General features: G+C 39.4%; 1 protein-coding gene across 1 annotated transcript in view; it reads right to left on the minus strand.

Moving 5' to 3' along the window:
- FBN2 (fibrillin 2) overlaps positions 1 to 18,634 on the minus strand; it is a 250,558-nt gene that overhangs the window by 29,287 nt on the left and 202,637 nt on the right. The window contains exons 39-51 of the mRNA XM_059417490.1: positions 17,371 to 17,496; positions 16,630 to 16,782; positions 13,453 to 13,521; positions 12,470 to 12,595; positions 12,147 to 12,272; positions 11,572 to 11,697; positions 9,515 to 9,631; positions 7,535 to 7,663; positions 6,981 to 7,100; positions 3,967 to 4,092; positions 1,533 to 1,685; positions 687 to 752; positions 282 to 407 (exon numbers count right to left, since the gene is read on the minus strand). Coding sequence (XP_059273473.1) covers positions 282 to 407; positions 687 to 752; positions 1,533 to 1,685; positions 3,967 to 4,092; positions 6,981 to 7,100; positions 7,535 to 7,663; positions 9,515 to 9,631; positions 11,572 to 11,697; positions 12,147 to 12,272; positions 12,470 to 12,595; positions 13,453 to 13,521; positions 16,630 to 16,782; positions 17,371 to 17,496 — 1,563 coding nt within the window. The remainder of the gene's footprint in view (positions 1 to 281; positions 408 to 686; positions 753 to 1,532; positions 1,686 to 3,966; positions 4,093 to 6,980; positions 7,101 to 7,534; positions 7,664 to 9,514; positions 9,632 to 11,571; positions 11,698 to 12,146; positions 12,273 to 12,469; positions 12,596 to 13,452; positions 13,522 to 16,629; positions 16,783 to 17,370; positions 17,497 to 18,634) is intronic.

An 18,634-nucleotide genomic window follows, 5' to 3' on the forward strand; every position in this document is an offset into this window, starting at 1 on the left:
GTGTGGAAAGCCATAAGGTAAAATGGAGCTCTTTCCCATTACTGGTTTTGGCAACTATAAAGCTCTAGGCACGTCAGAGTTTGTATATTTGGTTGAAGGCACAGGTTGGGCAACTCTCTCCATATTCACATAAACCAGATCTACTGGAAAATGTAAGGCGGGAGAAGAAAAAGCAGTTACTAGCTACTGATACTGGCTCTGTAAATCCTTCCACCACTCAGGGGTGCCTAGAATATGAGAATTAGAACTTTCCAAGTGTGTAATGTGGAGTCAGCACTCACCCACACAGCGTACTCCAGTATAATCCAGGTTGTAACCCATTGGACATTCACAGCGAAAAGACCCATCTGTATTGATACACTGACCATTTGAACAAATGCCTGGGCTCTCAAGGCATTCGTTGACATCTAAAATAAAGAATTATCCACAAATTTCCTCAATATAAAAAGATACATCAAAACCCTGTGTATCTGTTAACAGATATTTGAAATTTATAAAACATAAAACATTTCTTTTATTAGATACTTACATTTTGTATACAATGTAGCCTGATAAATATAATGCACAATATATAATACTGTATGTATACATTAAAATATACAGTATGTTATATAGTAAAATGATTTATAGAATAAATGTACAATTTATATAAAAATATTATAGGAATAAAATACATCAAACCACACCTTCACGAGTATCATGAAGACTTGGAACTGTTCCGTGGCCATAAGGACACAAGTCCTGGAAAGCAACTATAGAGAAGAACACAAATTCCCCATTATTGAAGAGTTTCAGCTATCGGAGAACTTCAGAAATGATTAATGGTATACTTGAAATCCTACTTATTCTTCATGTACAAAACTGCTTTTAACAAGAGCCTTATTTTATTGTTATGATTTATTTCAAAAGCAACAGTGAGACTACTTAGAGCAGGTCACCTAGGCTTGCCCAGTGCCTCCCAGGGTGTTGCCTACCAAGGGCTGTTTCTATATGTTTGCTCCTTTAATGCCCAGCAGCCAGAGCCCCCTCTGCCCAGGACACAGGGGAGCGACGTCGACCTAGAGACCAAGCTAGTTCTGAGCCTGCTGGGAAGCACCCTACACCTAGGCTGCAGGAACACAAGACGTGGGAGGCTCTTGGTCTCATCCCATAAATGGCCCTTGTGCTGACTCAGCTCCTCGCCATTTTATGTAAGATTCTGAGAGCTGCAGCCTGGGATCCGATCCCCACGTGGGATCCATGCAGCAGTTGGGAATACATCTCCTGCCCTGCACATCTCAAATTAATTCCACTGAAAGCAAGCACTGCTAACCTCAGGCAGGGGGCAAAAGGGGAATGAAGTAATGGGAACTCTAGCTGTGACCACACATGCTGAATACACAAGTGGAGATGGGGTCCCTCAGACAGGGGTGCGCAGGGAACTTTATAGTTTAGACATGAGGGACGAATTTCGTCTTCAAAATATCCATCAGTTACATACAGTTAAGGTGGCTGACAGTCATTCCCAAACCGCACAAAGTGGTAGTTCTCACCTTCGTCATCTTTGGGGCACAGCTCACAGGGGTCCCCCCAGCCCTCTCCTGGCATTTTACTACAGCAGCATTTGGCCTTGGTGGTGTTGAAAGCTTTGGGTACAGAGCACTTTCCATTTTCAAAGTTTGTGAAGCAGAAACTCTGGCGGGTATCTAGTCAAGAAAGCAAACATCACAGGCCTCCTTATGGGTCAGTAAGAAGAGTACTCTGTGTGTAACTGTTTCTGACGGAAGGTTTCTCATGGGATGAACACATGGTGCAGATCAGATTAGCAACTGAAAGGTCTGGAAAACCTCCATGGCTGATTTCACATGCCAACTTACACTGACCTGTCTATAAAATCTGGTGTAATTATTTAAAATGTTTAAAATGTTTTTATAATGTCTCTAGGAAACCTGAGAAGTGATGCTCAGCAGTAAGATTATTTCCCTGTCTCTTCTTCTACTGTTACATAATCACCTAACAAAAATATTCTACATAACTTTCAGTAAATCCATTCACATTAAAAGCAACTCATATATCGGTGTCCAGAAAAAAATCTATACCAACAACAAATGGAACTGTGAGGCAATAATAATAATAAGTGAATAAAATAGTAATTTTTCAATATGATGTTAGAAAATGTGGAAACAGGCTCAGATTTCCATACCACCTTTGAAAATTGCCAATATGACATGGTGGTCAAAGCAGTCCAACCCTCTATACTCCATCGTATAATATACTCAGTCTCTCTAGATTTAAAGCAATGTTTCTCCTCTCTCCTTTAGCATATAAATGCATAAAAGTAAAAAAAAATGATTTGTCTACTATGTGTTAGGTTCAGATAGCATAAGTAAAGTCAAATTTAATTTACTTCCATTTTGTGTGTGTGTGTGTGTGTGTGTGTGTGTATGTCTTATACAGCTTTATTTCACAGGTATCTAAAAGCTTGGGGTGGGCAGCTTGACAGGCAATGAATAAACATCTGATAGTGAGAATTTATTGAGCCCCACTTGTGCTCGGTGCTTGGCACTATGGACAGTGCTGAGAAGGGTATTAAAATAACAACTGTAGTTAAAAGAGGTTACTAGATGCCAAGCACTATGCATGAGCCTGAAGAAATGGTCCTGTAGAAATGCTGTAAGCATTGCCCAGAAAGCAGAAAGTGATGAAAAATAACAGAGCAATGAATGCTGACCGTTTTTAATCCCTTCATTGTGGATTTATTGGTCTTAGATTTTATGACCTGGGAAAATTAATTTTATTGGTATTCTCTGTTAATATTTTTCCTTTTACTTCTAGCATATTGTTTGTACACAGTAAGACAAGATAACAGTTTGCAAATAGGATGTTAAAAAGCATAGAGAACTTAATTTGATTTCCGTTGAGATTTATTACCTTGAAAAAAGAGGCATAGGAAAGAAATTCAAGAACTTCATTGTACAAGAACTTCATTGAATGAGACTGAGAGCTAAGATGTTAGAATATAAATAAGTTGATTAATATGTAATCTGGTTATAAACAAACATTATGATGCTTATCTATGTTCATCTCTATTAAGGATAGATAATTTCTGCTTGAGAACTATGCCTACAAATTAAAAATACAGTATAAGCATTGTTCTATCTTTTCACAAATATGTATAAATGTTGTTCCTACTATTTAAAATAATACTTCACTTATAGAGTCTGAGCTGCGGCTCTGATGGGCCATCGAATTAAACTCCCATCACAAGACAAAAATGATCTTCCTATCCAGGGGCACCTGGGTGGTTCAGCGGGTTAAGCCTCTGCCTTTGGCTCAGGTCATGGTCTCAGGGTCCTGGGATCGAGCCCAGCGTGGGGCTCTCTGCTTGGCAGGGAGCCTGCTTCCCCCTCCCCCCACTCCACCTGTCTCTCTGCCTACTTGTGATCTCTATCAAATAAATAAATAAAAATCTTAAAAAAAAAACAACAATCTTTCTATCCATTCATAACTGTAACACTCAATATCATTACTCAGTATATATAGTGTGGGCTTCTAAGTTAGCTTTCTAGAAGCCTGAATTTAAAAGTTATGTTGGTATATATATATATATATATATATATGACTTTGTATATTTCATTAAAAATGTATAAATTTGCCAATATCCCATAATTCAAATCTTAGGCGTAATTCACAAGAGTTAAAACTTAAAATCATGTGTCCAAAGAGGAAAGCAAAGGAGTTTTAGGTTATTTTTCAGATTTAAGATAAAGATTTTTGACCAAAAAAAAGAAAATGTGGAAACATATCCAAAAACTCAAAATACCTTAGAAGTGTCCAGTGCACAGTTTTGAGACCTAATTTTTTAAACCTAGACATATTTGCCATAGACATGTACTTTGTAGTGACCTACACTTCCATGAGGGTTTACTGTCTAGCTATGATGTTCCTAAGAGCAAATGATGACAGAGAAGTCATTCCAAAGCTTACCAAAGCATCTGCGTCCATTATCAGACAGTACAAAGCCAGGTGGGCAGATGCACTGGAAGCCCCCAGGAGTATTGGTGCAGGAACCAAAGAGACAGATGTTGGGATCTTCATCACATTCATTTATATCTGGACAAGAGCAGGAGAATGTATTAATTTAAGTAAATCAATATACTGTTCAGTCTTTGAAAATAAACAATTTGTCCATCCTACCACTATTTGCTAGCCACTGATTATTTAATATGAAACGAGAGTATATAATGTGTAGGTTCTTTAAAAGGACTTGTTCTTTAAAAGGAAACTATTATCTCTTCAGAATTCAAAGATTATATCCAGTTTCAATCAACCACATAGCCCAGACGCCCAAGAGAACTCCACCTCCCTGCACCTGATCCCTAGGGCTGTGTATAAGTCCACCTTCTTATCCCACGTGACCAGTTCAGTATCCTAGTCACGTGGTGTCACAGCCGCAACAGGTCTCCTTCTCTGATGATCCTCTCTGGCCATCCAGTTTAAGATCACCTTTATTCCTCCTGTACTCTAGATGCAGGCAGCATGTGCCCTGTCACTTCCACCTCTTCTGGGCTTTCAAACTCAACTTCCCCAGCCACCAGGATTACCGTAAATCTTCTAATAGACTGCCATGTCTCCCTCTTGTGCCCTCACACTGCCACCAGGCTGTCTACTTGAAAATCTGTGCCCATGGAACCAAGGGGACTCAGACATGGTTTGAGAATTTCATCATTCCCATGGTACCCTGGAAAGGGTCCCTCAAGTATATATGGATTCCTTACCAGTGATATTTGCCCCACCCCCCCCCATCGGAAGTCCTTATTTAGGGAGTTATCATCCGGAGTGAGGAAATGTTACACAGTTCTGGCCACATTGGAATGCCAGCTCCACAAGGACAGGATACACCTGTCCGGGTCACTGCTGCCTGCTCAGACTAGCACGGGGTCAGGCACATACTACATTCTCTGTTTATATTAGTAGAATTTTAGTGAATCATACCATGCCCTTTCTTTAAAAAAAACAAAAACCAAAAACCAAATCTTGCCCTGTTCCACACTGCCTGCAGGACTGAGTTCAGTCTTCTGCGCCCACTCACTTGCCCCTTCCCACACCCCGGGTGCCTGTGTTTTCCAGGCACCTCTCTTCTGTTCCTTTCTCTGATTAGTCAATTCCTGTCCAACATTTAGAAGCCACCTCAAAAGTCACCAGTCCTGTGGGATGAGCTTCCTTGACTTGCCATTCTTTTAACCACTGTCCTCACAGCCCTAGCTTGTGCTCTTACATCTGTCACACTGAATGGCAAGGATGTCTTTATAAGGCAGCTTTACCTATTACAAAATAGGTCTTTTCTTTTCTGGTTACCTAAAGGTATGAGTGTATCTTTTTACATTCCCAGCACCTAAAAGGTGCCAATCATTCAATGTAGCATACACTGAAAGATGTAATGAATTTGTGTGTGTGTACATGTGTGATATGTGTATGTTTGTGTAAGTGTGTGTAAGAATCATTTCATCTGGGTAAAATTGGTAGAAAAGATTCTAGGCTAAAGAAAGTAAGTCTTACAATGAAGTTAAGATCATTTTTTCAGAGATGCAAAATAGGAGTGTTGCTAATGATGGATGAGGAAAAAAAAATTTATGCAGTTGAATAAAAGGTTACTGAATCACAAATTTTTTTTTTCATGAAGAGAAAAGGTAGGTGAGCTTTTCTGATACAGAGAAATACATGTTTTCTTTTTCCTTCTAATTGCTGACACATTGTTATTGTCATTGTCCCATAAAGGATGGAATATAGGGCTAAAGAAGAACTGAGATTAAATATGGAATAAAGAAAATTTTAAAAAGGAAAGATCTGGGGCACCTGAGCCTCTGCCTTCGGCTCAGGTCATGATCTCATGGTCCTGGGATCGAGCCCCACATCGGGCTCTCTGCTCAGCAGGGAGCCTGCTTCCTCCTCTCTCTCTGCCTGCTTCTCTGCCTACCTGTGATCTCTGTCTGTCAAATAAATAAATAAAATCTTTAAAAAAAAAAAGGAAAGATATTTTAGTTTTCAAGAAAGTTATTAAGATGCTTCTAGTCTTTACTATGTTTTAAGGATTAAAAACACCAGATAGTTTTACAATGCACCCAGTATGCAGATCAAGAAAGGGAAAAGATATAAAAACTGAACTGGAATGTCTTGGGGTATCTAGTATATGAAATCACATGGTCTGAAAAATAATTAAATTTAATGGAGTAAACTGTCTCCTTCAGTTCTGAGTCCCTGGAAAGTGAATAGTAGGACTACACAATTTTTTTTAAATTGGATAAATCAAAGGCAAAAAACCCCTCAGTAATCATTTCATGTTAGAAGAACCACACTAGGATGGTGCTTCTGAATTTCAACAAGACTGTAAAAAATAATTTGTATAAAAGTGAAATTAAGTAACTGTAAAAAGGTCCGCCTTCATCATGTTCACCAGGCAATTCTTGGATCAACTTTTGATGTGGTTACAGTATTCTTGTATGCTGGAGGAGTTTCAGCAGAAAAACATCTGTCACGACAAATGGATTAATATTTTCTGTTTTGACATGAGGCCTTCCCAAGGAAAAAAATGTCTCAACAGCGTGGTCAAGATTTTCTGCTCCACATTTCTAGGACTCTAGACACCTTTAATAGCTGTTTTAAAATTGGTTGCCAAAGATTACAATTTTTGTAGACTCTCTTTCAATTCAGTAGAAAGTCTCTTGTTGACATTTGGAAAAAAGATTAAGAGTGCACTGAAAATTCTTTGACTGGTGTAACATTTCTGTTAATGAAAAACCCCATGTTCCTAAATGCTTTGTTCCCACCATTCTACCTTCAAATCGATTCTGATGGTTCAGTGAAGCAGCTGTAGGTAGCGCTATGTTTAATTCCGTGGGTGAGCCTGCAGGCTGTGGTTTGCATTTACTGTCCTGCTATAGGGTCTGGCTTGGGTTTCAGACTGAATATTTCGTGGAGCCCAGAACAAGTGTTAACCTTACCGATGCAGTTTTCGCTTTTCACTTCGTACCCCGGGGGACAGATGCATCTGAAGGACCCCTCCAAATTCTGACAGGTACCAGGAGAACAAGAGCCAGGGAGAGCGACACACTCATTAGTATCTTTAAAGAGAAACAAGACAAAAAAATGACTTAACTATGAGGTCCTTGTTGCCAAATGATGTTAATGTGAATTCAACTTGGTCTCTCTGATCTGTTGGGTCACTATGGACAACATGCCCTAAGATACTCTTCTGTCATCTTGCATATTACTCATTTGGCAAGAGGCTGGTTTTCCTGGGTTGTTTCGTTTCCTTTTATGGTGTCATGGATATCCCCAAGCTCTCTTCCAATGAAAACATTTCAGACAAGCCATTCCCAATTGCTGGTGATATTCCTTACACCCAAATTTCCCATGGTATCTTATATTGGTCAAATAATCAGATGATCGAATGAAATGTTAGAGGGTTTCCAAGTGTGTGCTGGCGGGGAGTGGGGTGGAAAGTCACATCATTATTTAACACAACACAAAGACTGTTTACTTGGTAGATAGTTACCGATACAGTTCTTGCCATCTGGAGTCAGTTCATAACCTTCATTACATAAACATTTGAAGGAGCCAATTTCATTGAAACACCGTCCATTTCTGCACACCTGACCAAAAAAGGAGCTGCATTCATCTATATCTGTAAGCAAACGGGAATAAGCTTTTCAGAAAGAACTCTTAAACATATATTATTACATGTTCCAATGTAAAAACATATTGACTGCCACACGTTTTCAAATACACTTCACTGCAATCCTCATCAACACAGAGAAAAACAGCTCCCAGTGGAAGCAGTATGTGACTAATACAGTCACGGAGATCCCTACTATATTTCAACCCCCAAGTTTTGATATTAATAGAACTCAAATTTATAGCCAGATAAAAACTGAAGGTTTATGGTGAAGTTCTCTGTTCTTTTCAAATGAAGACTATTTCTTTCCTTGGAGACCAGACGGTATACACACTTAACCTGATGGCCCAGTTTGCAGATGACTGTACGTGGAGATAAGCTGACACTATTCAAAGCACAGATAATAGAGCATATTAAATATAGAAAAATCAATTATATTAAATATACTCTAGAACTGCTAACATGTATTTTGCTGACAAAGTAAAGAACTTGAAAGAAAAAAAATCTTAAGTTTCAGCAAAACTTAGGGCTGACTACATTGGAGTAATTACTCAATTAATTATTATAGGTTTCTGAAGGCTGTGTTTAGATCAGAGCCATTATCGGTGTCTTTAGTTCTCCCTGGTTGTACAAAGGGTCTGAGAAATTATTGGTAAGAAGGTGGTAGTTGAAAAAAATGTCGTTAGCTCTAAATTTTTTCACAGTAGCAGAATTTGGGAAAAAAATACAAACAGGGGTGCTTGGGTGGCTCAGCTGGTTAAGCGTCTGACTTTTGATTTCAGCTGAGGTCATGGTCTCAGGGTCCCAAGATCGAGCCCTCCATTGGACCTCATGCTCAGCACAGAGTCTGCTTGAACACTCTCTCCGTCTGCCCTCCCCCAACTCACATGCACATGTGTCTGTGCATGAGCTCTCTCAAATACATACATACATACATACATACATACATACAAAAACAGAAAAGAAAAGCCAAAACTGAGAGGAGCCTGTGCTGGCATACATCAGAGGCTGGAGGTGGTGTGAGCAGCACTGGTCTGGAATGGTCGACAGGCAGTGTTGCTGTCACATACCTTACGGGACCATGTGAATGAAGGAATGTCCACCATGAAACACCAGCACAGTGCCTTGTGTATGGTAAACAGACATGTGCTCAGCATCTGTTCGTGCTTCCTCCTACCATGCTCTCCACTGACTTAAGGAAACTCCCCTACTCATTATTAATTCTTGTTTTAATCATTGTTGTTTAGGGGCACACAATAAAATTCTGTACCATGCATAGCAGACACTTCCACTTTCCTGTGAAAATTTACAGTTGTTCAAAATTGAAATCAAATAGGTTTCTGAGGGCTAATGTGGAGACGTAGCCCCAATTCCCCCTCTCTGTGGGAAAAGGAATCCCTCGTTTCAAAGGCTGACAGAAAATGAAGTTTAAAGACGCAACATGTTTTTAAGTTGGACACTCTGTCAGTATTTGCATATAAAACAAGAATAAATTATAGGAAATAACTTGCAATAGCACTGAAACAATGACAGGTCTATATCTGATCCCATTGAAGGGGTAGAAACCACCCTAAACCATAGAGCAATCCCAGTAGATTTTCTATTATCTGCATGTCACCCCTCCCCCACACTGGCCAAATGACTGACTGACAGAAGTACTCGACACAGCAGACTGTCTTGTGATTACTTAAACCAGTACTACAGCTTTAGTTAACTGGAAATTAGTCAATGTTATTACATATCTTTTATCACCTATTTGTGTTTTAATAATAAAACATCTGATTTACTCTTTGGATTTATTCCTTATTTCAGTATACTGTGCCAACAGCAAATGGTAGCCACAGAGGACAGAGTACTTACCCAGGCAATCGTTATTATGAGTGAGTTCAAACCCTGGGTAGCAGAGACAGTTGTAGGATCCAACCGTGTTTTTACAAGTTCCATTCCCACATGGATGTCGCTCACACTCATCAACATCTACAAAGAAATAGTGGCTCCAAGGAATTCAATTTTTAAGCAGCAATACAGAGCTGGTTACACATTTACATTTTTTTAAAAAAATACTGACTCACTTAGATTTTCCTCATTTAATACTTAGGAACCCGTGTTCATTTTAGGGAAATGAGTATGCTAAGCCAGCATTCCCTTAATGCAGATGCTTTAATGAATGGGTTTGCTTGTCAACTGTAAGGAAACCAATTGTTTGAAACACTAAACAATTTGTTCTATTCAATCATTATCAACACCACTCCCTCAGAAATTTACACACCCTAATCTGATCAGTATAATAAAGGTAGATTTCAGTTTCCTGAATTTTATGAATTAATAGAATCCAAATAAGAAGTCCACTAGAACTCAGTATTATTATAAGCCTTTAAAAAATGGAATTAAAAATATATTTAGAAAGGTCATCCTCATATAAGAAAACAGATTCCCTAGACAATGAATTCTAGGCTCTTGGAACTCTTCTGTGCAAAAAAGGGTACTGTTCCTTAGAAAGAAAGCTTTGTTTAAGAGAGGTTATTGGGGCACCTAGGTTCTCAGTGCCTTCAGCCACCTTCAGCTCAGGTCATGATCTCAGGGGCCTGGGATCGGTGGCATGGGGTTCTCTCCTCAGTGGGGAGCCTGCTCCCACCCCCATCCCTCCACCCACAGCCTGCCTCTCTGCCTACCTGTGATCTCTTTCAAATAAATCTTTTTAAAAAAGAGATTACAAGGAGTCTCACTGACTTTTTTTTTTTTTTTTGAGTCTCGTTGACTTTTATCATAAATTAATTATTAGGATTGAGGGCATGTTTTCTCCATATGAATTTCTGAATCAAACCTCAAATATTTTTTAGCAAAAATCATGTTCTCTCTCTCACAGAGTACAGCCAAGAGAAGCACCATGAGCAAGCATTCTCAGAAAGTTCAAGCAAAGAGTGCTAGATCCTCCATTTGTCTGTTGTACAAGCATCCCCTGGAGAGTTTTCCCCACTGCCACAGCTGAAGTCTTACAAGGACAGCAGATGGCTAGTTCTCCAGGTGGTCTTGAGGTATGGATGGGTCATAAAGGAAACCTAGTCCTGTAGTACTGAAATCTGATTTACCATTCATACAGGTAATATCTTCAACTTCAAAATAGCAGATGCACGAGTTCAGCTTTTTCTAAACCGAGAAGGTGCTAATTATAAATAGCCAAGTTTTAAATTTAATTTTCCTCTTTCAAGTGCAGTGCATGGAGAACTCTTTTGCCTGAGATACAGCCTGTTGTTGACATCAGATTGAAGGATTTACGCTGAGTTCCCAGATTGGGCTGCAAGGTGGCCAGCCCATCCACCTTTCAAATCTCCTCATGTGTCGGCTCAGCAAGTACTTACTGAACACTATTACTGCTCAGCTAACCATTACACAAGCTACTGGAACATTTTAGAGTTCTGTTACATTTGCTTCTAAACATGCTTTTAAGAGTTAAAACACAAAAGCAGCCAGTAAGTCCCATGTATTCAGTGATTTGGTGGAAAAGCATATAAACGTACATATGTGTGTGACAGTATTTCAATACTGTTGCTCTTACTACTCTTACTCCCTTATATTCTTGCAGCTGGAAATGTTTTCTGAGCAGGAACAGAGAAGGGTAAAGGATAGCTGGTGACTGTGGTGATTTCCACAGAACCCTGAGTGTCCCAGAGTGCTTGAGAAGCGTGTGAAGGCATCTGAGCAAAAAGGTTGTGAACAGTGAACCAAAGAACATACTGTGGTGTGTCCCTGCTCACAAATTTTCCATTGAATAAAGGCATAAGCCGTTTAATAGAGCTAACTTGTTGTGAGACTGTTTCTGACAAGAGGCATGGGAGTTACTCACAGCAAGTGGCCAACCTGTAAGCTCTTGGGAGTCTCAATTCACTGCCCTCCTGAACTAATGTCCTCCTTCTTACCCATGCACATAGTCTGGTCCTGGGACACCTTAAAGCCGTTGTGGCAGATGCACTGGTAACTTCCTTGCAAGTCAACACATAGGCCATGACTGCAAACATTAGGAATTTCTAAACATTCGTTGCGATCTAAAACAAAAATAAAACACATGTTACACATGTCTGATTTTTATTAAGATTCCTTCATATTTTCACAGGCCTGTTTCTAGAACCCACTATTAACTATTACAGACAGGCTGAAAATGAACCGTAACAACAGCTGAATCAAAAGAAGTGAGGCCTGAAAATATCCACGACTTTAAACAAAAACAAAACAAAAAAAAATTGGGCCATTTTTCTATGCTGATTAGTATCTCAAAGATACTATTTTATTTTAGGTCTAATCCTAGGAAAATCCACTGAAGGGATTTTTTTCCTCACAAATTAATCTAAAATATATGGCGAAATAGATTCAATAGGAACGAAAGGATTTATTTAGAAAATCTTGTCAAAATTCTCTCTGAGAATAGGTTACAAGAGGAAACCATGGCCAGCTGCTTGGAGGAGGGCTGGGGAGGGTGTGGGGCGTGGCCTCTCACCTACGCAGGCTCCATTGGGGGAGAGCTTGAAGCCAGCTGCACACTCACAGCGGTAACTGCCCGGGCTGTTGAGGCAGTCTGCATGCCGCTGACACAGATTGTCACCGTTGCTGCACTCGTCAATGTCTGCAAGAGTAACAAGGCCAAGGTGAGGACCTCCTTATTGCTTGAGTATCATCTTCACTTCACTTCACCCGTGTGGTGACCCACTCCTCAATACTGCTCAGTACCTCAGAAGACCCTGTACAAATCAGGAGACCATCTAAAACCCATTTGTGTCCACTGAACTCATCTGGCTGGGGGTCATGTGTCATTCGGATTACCTTCGCAGACCAAGAGCAGGTCATTGTAACTGAACCCCGTGGGGCATTCACAACGGAAACTGCCAATCTGGTTGATGCACACGCCGTTTGCACAAATACCCGGGATCTCTTTACACTCATCAATGTCTGAAAGTGAACAGATTCAGTCACATATATGCAGTTCTGCTTAACATATTTACCATTAAAAACCTTGGACAGTGCTACATGTATGCTGGAATGAGAACACTCACTCAGCATCACAAAAATAAATTCCAGAGTGCCATGAATGATTTTTTGGTTTTCAAAAGCATACAGGCCACAAGATAGAATACTTTCCTTTGAATAGTGTTGTAGCCGATCAACTAACACCAAGTGATTTTTAGTGTCAATGTACCAAATAAACTTCTTAGGGAATCAAGCTTCCTCTTCAAGTTATGTTTCAGAATCCCCTAATAATTGCTGCTATTCATCTAATGAAGAAAGCTAAGTTTTCCTAAATTATATTGCTTACTTTATCTTTGAGGGAAAAAAGTACAATGAACAATAGAAAGAAATTGAACAACATTCAGAAGAAAATGATTTGTATAATTGATAATTCTGCAAATTCCTAAGTAGATCAGTAGGAAGGGATCCTGCAAAAATACACCAAAAATGTAAGTATATAGTTATAAAAAGAGCAACTAAAGGGTACAATAAAATGGATAATTTAGAGTCATGTAATACAATATTCATGAGAAGAAAAACTCAGGTGTTAGCTTGATATGTATGAAATCTTGAGACAGTCCTACAACTATTATAACCCAATCACCAAACTATGTTGACAGAGTAATACCCTTATTAACACGGTAGAGGCTATAAATGTGTTAGTTCCTTCCTGTCTAACTGTACTAGATCAGACTCCAAATTATTGTATTTTATGGCACTTTAAGCTTTAAAAACACCAGAGAAACTTTTACAAAATGCTACCTATATATATTAAAACAAAAATAATCTGGAAAATTTACCAACAGCTTTTCCGGTGTGAATGTCAAAGGTGAATCCAGGGATATTTCCACATATGGTTTTAAAGTCAGCTTTAAAAGATAAAGCAAATACACTCTTAAAATTCTCAAACTCCTTTCAAATAACATTTTACATACTTGTACTGACAAATATATTTTATATTACTCATAACGATATTTTAATCTCAATTATATTTACTCGGTATTACCAGCTTCTGCCAGAAGCAGATTCTAGTCATTCTTTACCATTATTACCCTCAGTAACTTTTTAATGCTCTGATGTTAGAAGTGAATATTACAAGATTCAAAATATTTACTGTAGGCATTTAAATTCTTTTGTTCTGTGGATATGCAGATCTTTAATAATGATCTAATTTATATACATCAAAAAACCAGGTTAAAGTACAAATTTAAAAAGGAATTACAGGTTGCATCGGGGTGGCTCAGTGGGTTAAAGCCTCTGCCTTCAGCTCAGGTCATGAACCCAGGGTCCTGGGATCAAGCCCCACATCGGGCTCTCTGCTCAGCAGAGGGGCCTGCTTCCCCTCTCTCTCTGCTTGCCTCTCTGCCTACTTGTGATCTCTGTCAAATAAATAAATAAAATCTTTAAAAAAAAAAAAGGGATTACAAATTGCACAAAAGCACAGGCATCCAAAAATAGTTGTCTTAGTCTGAAACAGATGAACAATGAATAATGAATGAGACACTAATTTTGTCTCTCTCTCTTTTTTTTTAAGATTTATTTATTTGTCAGAGAGAGAGAGAGCGAGAGCGAGAGTGAACGCACAAGCAGGCAGAGTGGCAGGCAGAGGCAGAGAGAGAGAGAAGCAGGCTTCCTGCTGAGCAAGGAGCCTGACATGGGACTCAATTCCAGGACTCTGGGACCAGGACCATGACCTCAGCCAAAGGCAGTGGCTTAACCAACTGAGCCACCCAGGCATATCATCTCATCTTTTTTTTTAAAGATTTTATTTATTTATTTGACAGAGATCACAAGTAGGCAGAGAGTTAGGCAGAGAGAGAAGGGGAAGCAGGCTCCCCACTGAGCAGAGAGCCCAATGCAGGGCTTGATCCCAGGACACTGAGATCATGACCTGAGCCGAAGGCAGCGGCTTAATCCACTGAGCCACCCAGGCACCCCATCATCTCATCTTTTTAAACATAAATGTCTATTTTGTTGGAATGTGAAATTTGACGCATCAGAAATAATGCACCATAGCATAAAATAGACTAAAACAGTTACTCCTATCATATAATTCACCAAGCTAATAGAAGTTTAAGAGAATTCTCATTTTTTAAGAAGCAGATCGCTTCTGATGCCCACGGCAACACACATGAGTAAAACTCCTGACAACACTGTTAGGTAAAGCAGGGAGAGCAGACCATATGTGACATGCTATCAGGGAGGGGCTCTGTGTGCTGCATCTACCAAAGCTCAACTCAGCACTCACAACATACACAGAGACACATGACAGATGCTCGATTCAGTAGTTTGTAAGAGTCTGGTGATGCATAAATTGTAACTTATATGCGTCCTCTCATTTACTATAGAGCCATATGAATTAGTTACTCTCATTTCTAATTTATCATCTATTCTGTATATGAGGAATCAGTTTCAGAAAGGAGGAATCATCTACATGAGGTCAGATAATAAGTGGAAGAACTTGAATATAAATGCAGACATGTCCTCTTACGCCTAAGGCCTTTACTTCTTACAAAAAGTGATATTTAGGGGCTCTTGGGTGGCTCAGTCAGGTAAGTGTCCAACTCTCGATTTTGGCTCATGTCATGATCTTGGGTTCAAGGTATCAAGCTCCACATCGTGCTCCCTGTTCAGGGCGGAGTCTCCTCTCCCTCTCCCTCTGCCTCCCCACTGTGCGCTCTCTCCGCTCCCCCCCCGAAATCAATAAATAAAAACAACAACAATAAAAAACCAAAAAGTGATATTTAATTCCCCAACCCAGTGATCTTCAATTTCTAACTGATGGGAGTTTTTAAATTACAGAATCATAAAAACATTTCCATTTGTTTTTTTCGGAGTACAACTACGGCAAGTTAGTTTAGAAAATCCATTTATCCACTGAATCAGAGTCCCCAAGAAAGGATTCCTATGTCACTTTTCCTGTTTCTCCTTATTTTCATTTCATTATTGCATTAATTATAGCAACACATTTGAATATGTGTTCCCTAAGCAATGTTCGGCAACAAACGCATAATCATTGTTTCTTGTTTGTCTGACTGGTGCAGTGCTTAGGGTCTACAAATATTGAAAGTAACTGTCTACATCATAAATGAACCCGAATAAGCAACAATTTTAAGGCATTCATTTTCTTTTTGCTCTCATAGCAATTTATTATCTTCTAGTTTGTGAGAAAAATTTTACCATGTAAAGACCAGTTTTATTTTCTGCCTAAAAATTTCAGGTAAGTTTGGGGGAAAACATATGTATAAGAAAACATGTTGGTTGGAGCACCTGGGTGGCTCAGTGGGTTAGGCCTCTGCCTTCAGCTCACGTCATGATCTCCAGGGTCCTGGGATTGAGACCCGCATTGGGCTCTCTGCTCAGCAGGGAGCCTGCTTCTCTTCCTCTTTCTCTGCCTGCCTCTCTACTTACTTGTGATCTCTGTCTGTCAAATAAATAAATAAAAATCTTTAGAAAAAAGAAAAAAAAGAAAACATGTTGGCTAGAGGCTGCTTTCATGTGAGGTCTGCTCTTCAAATCCGTTTTTGGGGGGATTTTTCAAGATGGAAACGAAACAATACCTAGTGAATTTGATAGACTTGAAATTACCACAGGTTTTAAATCAAAATAAGACACCTTCCAAGTTGACCACAGTGACACATGACAGTTGCTCAGTAAGTACCTGCCCGATGAGTAACTGAATAATTCACCAGAACACTATAAAATAATGAACTTAAAGGGACCGATGCTCTACACATTCACTCTTAAGCAGTGGGGCTTATTTTCAGGATCTAGATGCCTCCTCAAAAGATACCTCAGAAATTTGTATTTGAACCCCAAAAAGGGCCACTTGGGACATGGCATCCTATGACCTTTGATGCCCTTGTGTATTCTCAGAACCGAACATGTCTGGTTTTAGCACACAGTGGCTTGGACTCAGCTGTCACACACACGTGTCACCAGCTGGGCCTGCAGAAGCAGCTCGGCTGTGCGCTTACCTGTTCCTGGGGTCGGGCACGGCTCGCACGGTTTGTTCCAGGCTTTGCCCACATTGTACGTGCAGCAGCACATCCTCTTTGTCACATTAAAAGGCAGTTCGTTCTCACAAGTGGTTCCGTTATAGCTTCGGTAGCAAAAGCTTTTTCGCATGTCTATGTAACAGAAAAACAAGCCCACCAGTCAGAGCAGGAAGCAGCTACTCATGAAATCCATGTACCTGGAGACACCAAGCTTTCTTGATTAATAACTCCGAAGTACTTTTTAGCCATCTGGAGGCAACTTAAAATATTCCTTTAAGTTGAACATAAATCATTCATAGATTAACTTCGATCTCTCCCATTTTCAGATAAGCGATTTCCATTTATAATTTTCTTGGCAAACAAAATGAACAGATACTCGTTTCTCTACTCAAAGGCACTGATTTAATTTTTAAAGTAATACAATTATTAAATTTTAAATGTTCTGTTTGTAAAATAATATTCCCCTGACATGAATGGAAAACAAATTATTTAGAAATAGGTAAGTGTCACACTGGATGACATTTTGTGTCTCAGAATCGGGCTTTGGATCATGGAAATACAGATCTCAAGCCCAAATGAATGATGCAGAGCCACAATTTTATAAGCCTGTGGAATACTTCATCATTCATAAATTCTTAAATTGCCAAATTTTCTGAACAATCCTACTGAGTCCTGAATGAGTGAGCATGTCACCTCACCCCTGTCCAAGGCCTCACATACCCATGCAATTGTGGCCTCCGTTGACCTGCATGTACTCAGGTGGACAGATGCAGGTGTAATTCCCCAGTGTGTTGTAGCACGTCCCGGGCCCGCACACGCCAGGGTGTGCGAAACACTCGTCGATATCTACAATAGGCAAGGAGACACATTAAGTCATACAGCTATTGTATCATGAATTTACAGCATTTAAGCTACTAAACAAAACATATGGCTTTTTAAAGCCATACTTTAAAAAAATTTAGAATTTAAAGCAGTTCTACAGAAAAGACCCCAAAATATGCATTGACCTGACACGAAGTATGTCTTTTTTTAAAAGAAAAAAAAAAGCCAATATTCAAAAATCGAGGTGATCAGAAGAAATTTTTTCTGAAGTGGCAAAAATAATACAAAAGGCACCCATATTCCTGCCGCCCCCAGCCCAACACCCTTACACAGAGTGCCCACCTCTGTGACTAGGCACTGATCACTCTGGGTCTACAGGCACTCCTATTTTTTTAATTGAAATTTCACATTCTTCAAATGGAAGTGTTATAATGCTTGCTGTCCTCTTCTGTCATTTAAACTAAAGTTTAATGCTAACTTTAAGCTGAAGGCAGTTAGGAAAGCCTTTATCTTTTTTATAAATTTGAGAGCTGACATACATCATCACATTAATTTCGGCTGTACAACTCAGTGATTGGACAAGTTCTTATGTTATGCCGTGCTCACGACAAAGTTACTGTCTGTCCTGTTCCATCACTATTTCAATATCAGTGATCATACTCCTTATGCTGTGTACCTCCCTCTCCCCTTCACCCATCATGCTAACCCTCTCTGGCAACCATTAGTTTGTTCCCTGTAGTTACAGGTCTGATTCTGAGGCAAGTCTTACTCTGCATAGCTCCCTTCAAGTTAGCAGCCATTCAGGGATTCTAGGAGTGCAGCTGATGCTTATTCTCCTTACAAAACCACATTTCTTCTAGAAACATTTATCTAATGTGTTCTAAAGGAAAGGTTATAATGGAAAAAATTATATTTGCACGTTTAATGTTCATTTTTAGAAAAACTTATTCATTCCTTCCATAAATAAACCCCAAGAGTCTTCTGTAAGTTAGAACCTGCAGCTAGAAAGATGACTAAGATGTGGACCTTGCGTCAAGAAGTTCCCTGTCTAGCAGGAGACAGAGAAGTGAGGGGATAGAAGCAAGAAAGGCATCAGCATCATCTTTGAACGTCTTCATACGATGCCTCCTGACATTTAAAAATTACTGAAAAGTAGTAACTT

This window comes from Mustela nigripes, chromosome 12 (genome assembly GCF_022355385.1).
Source record: "Mustela nigripes isolate SB6536 chromosome 12, MUSNIG.SB6536, whole genome shotgun sequence".
Lineage (NCBI taxonomy): Eukaryota > Metazoa > Chordata > Mammalia > Carnivora > Mustelidae > Mustela > Mustela nigripes.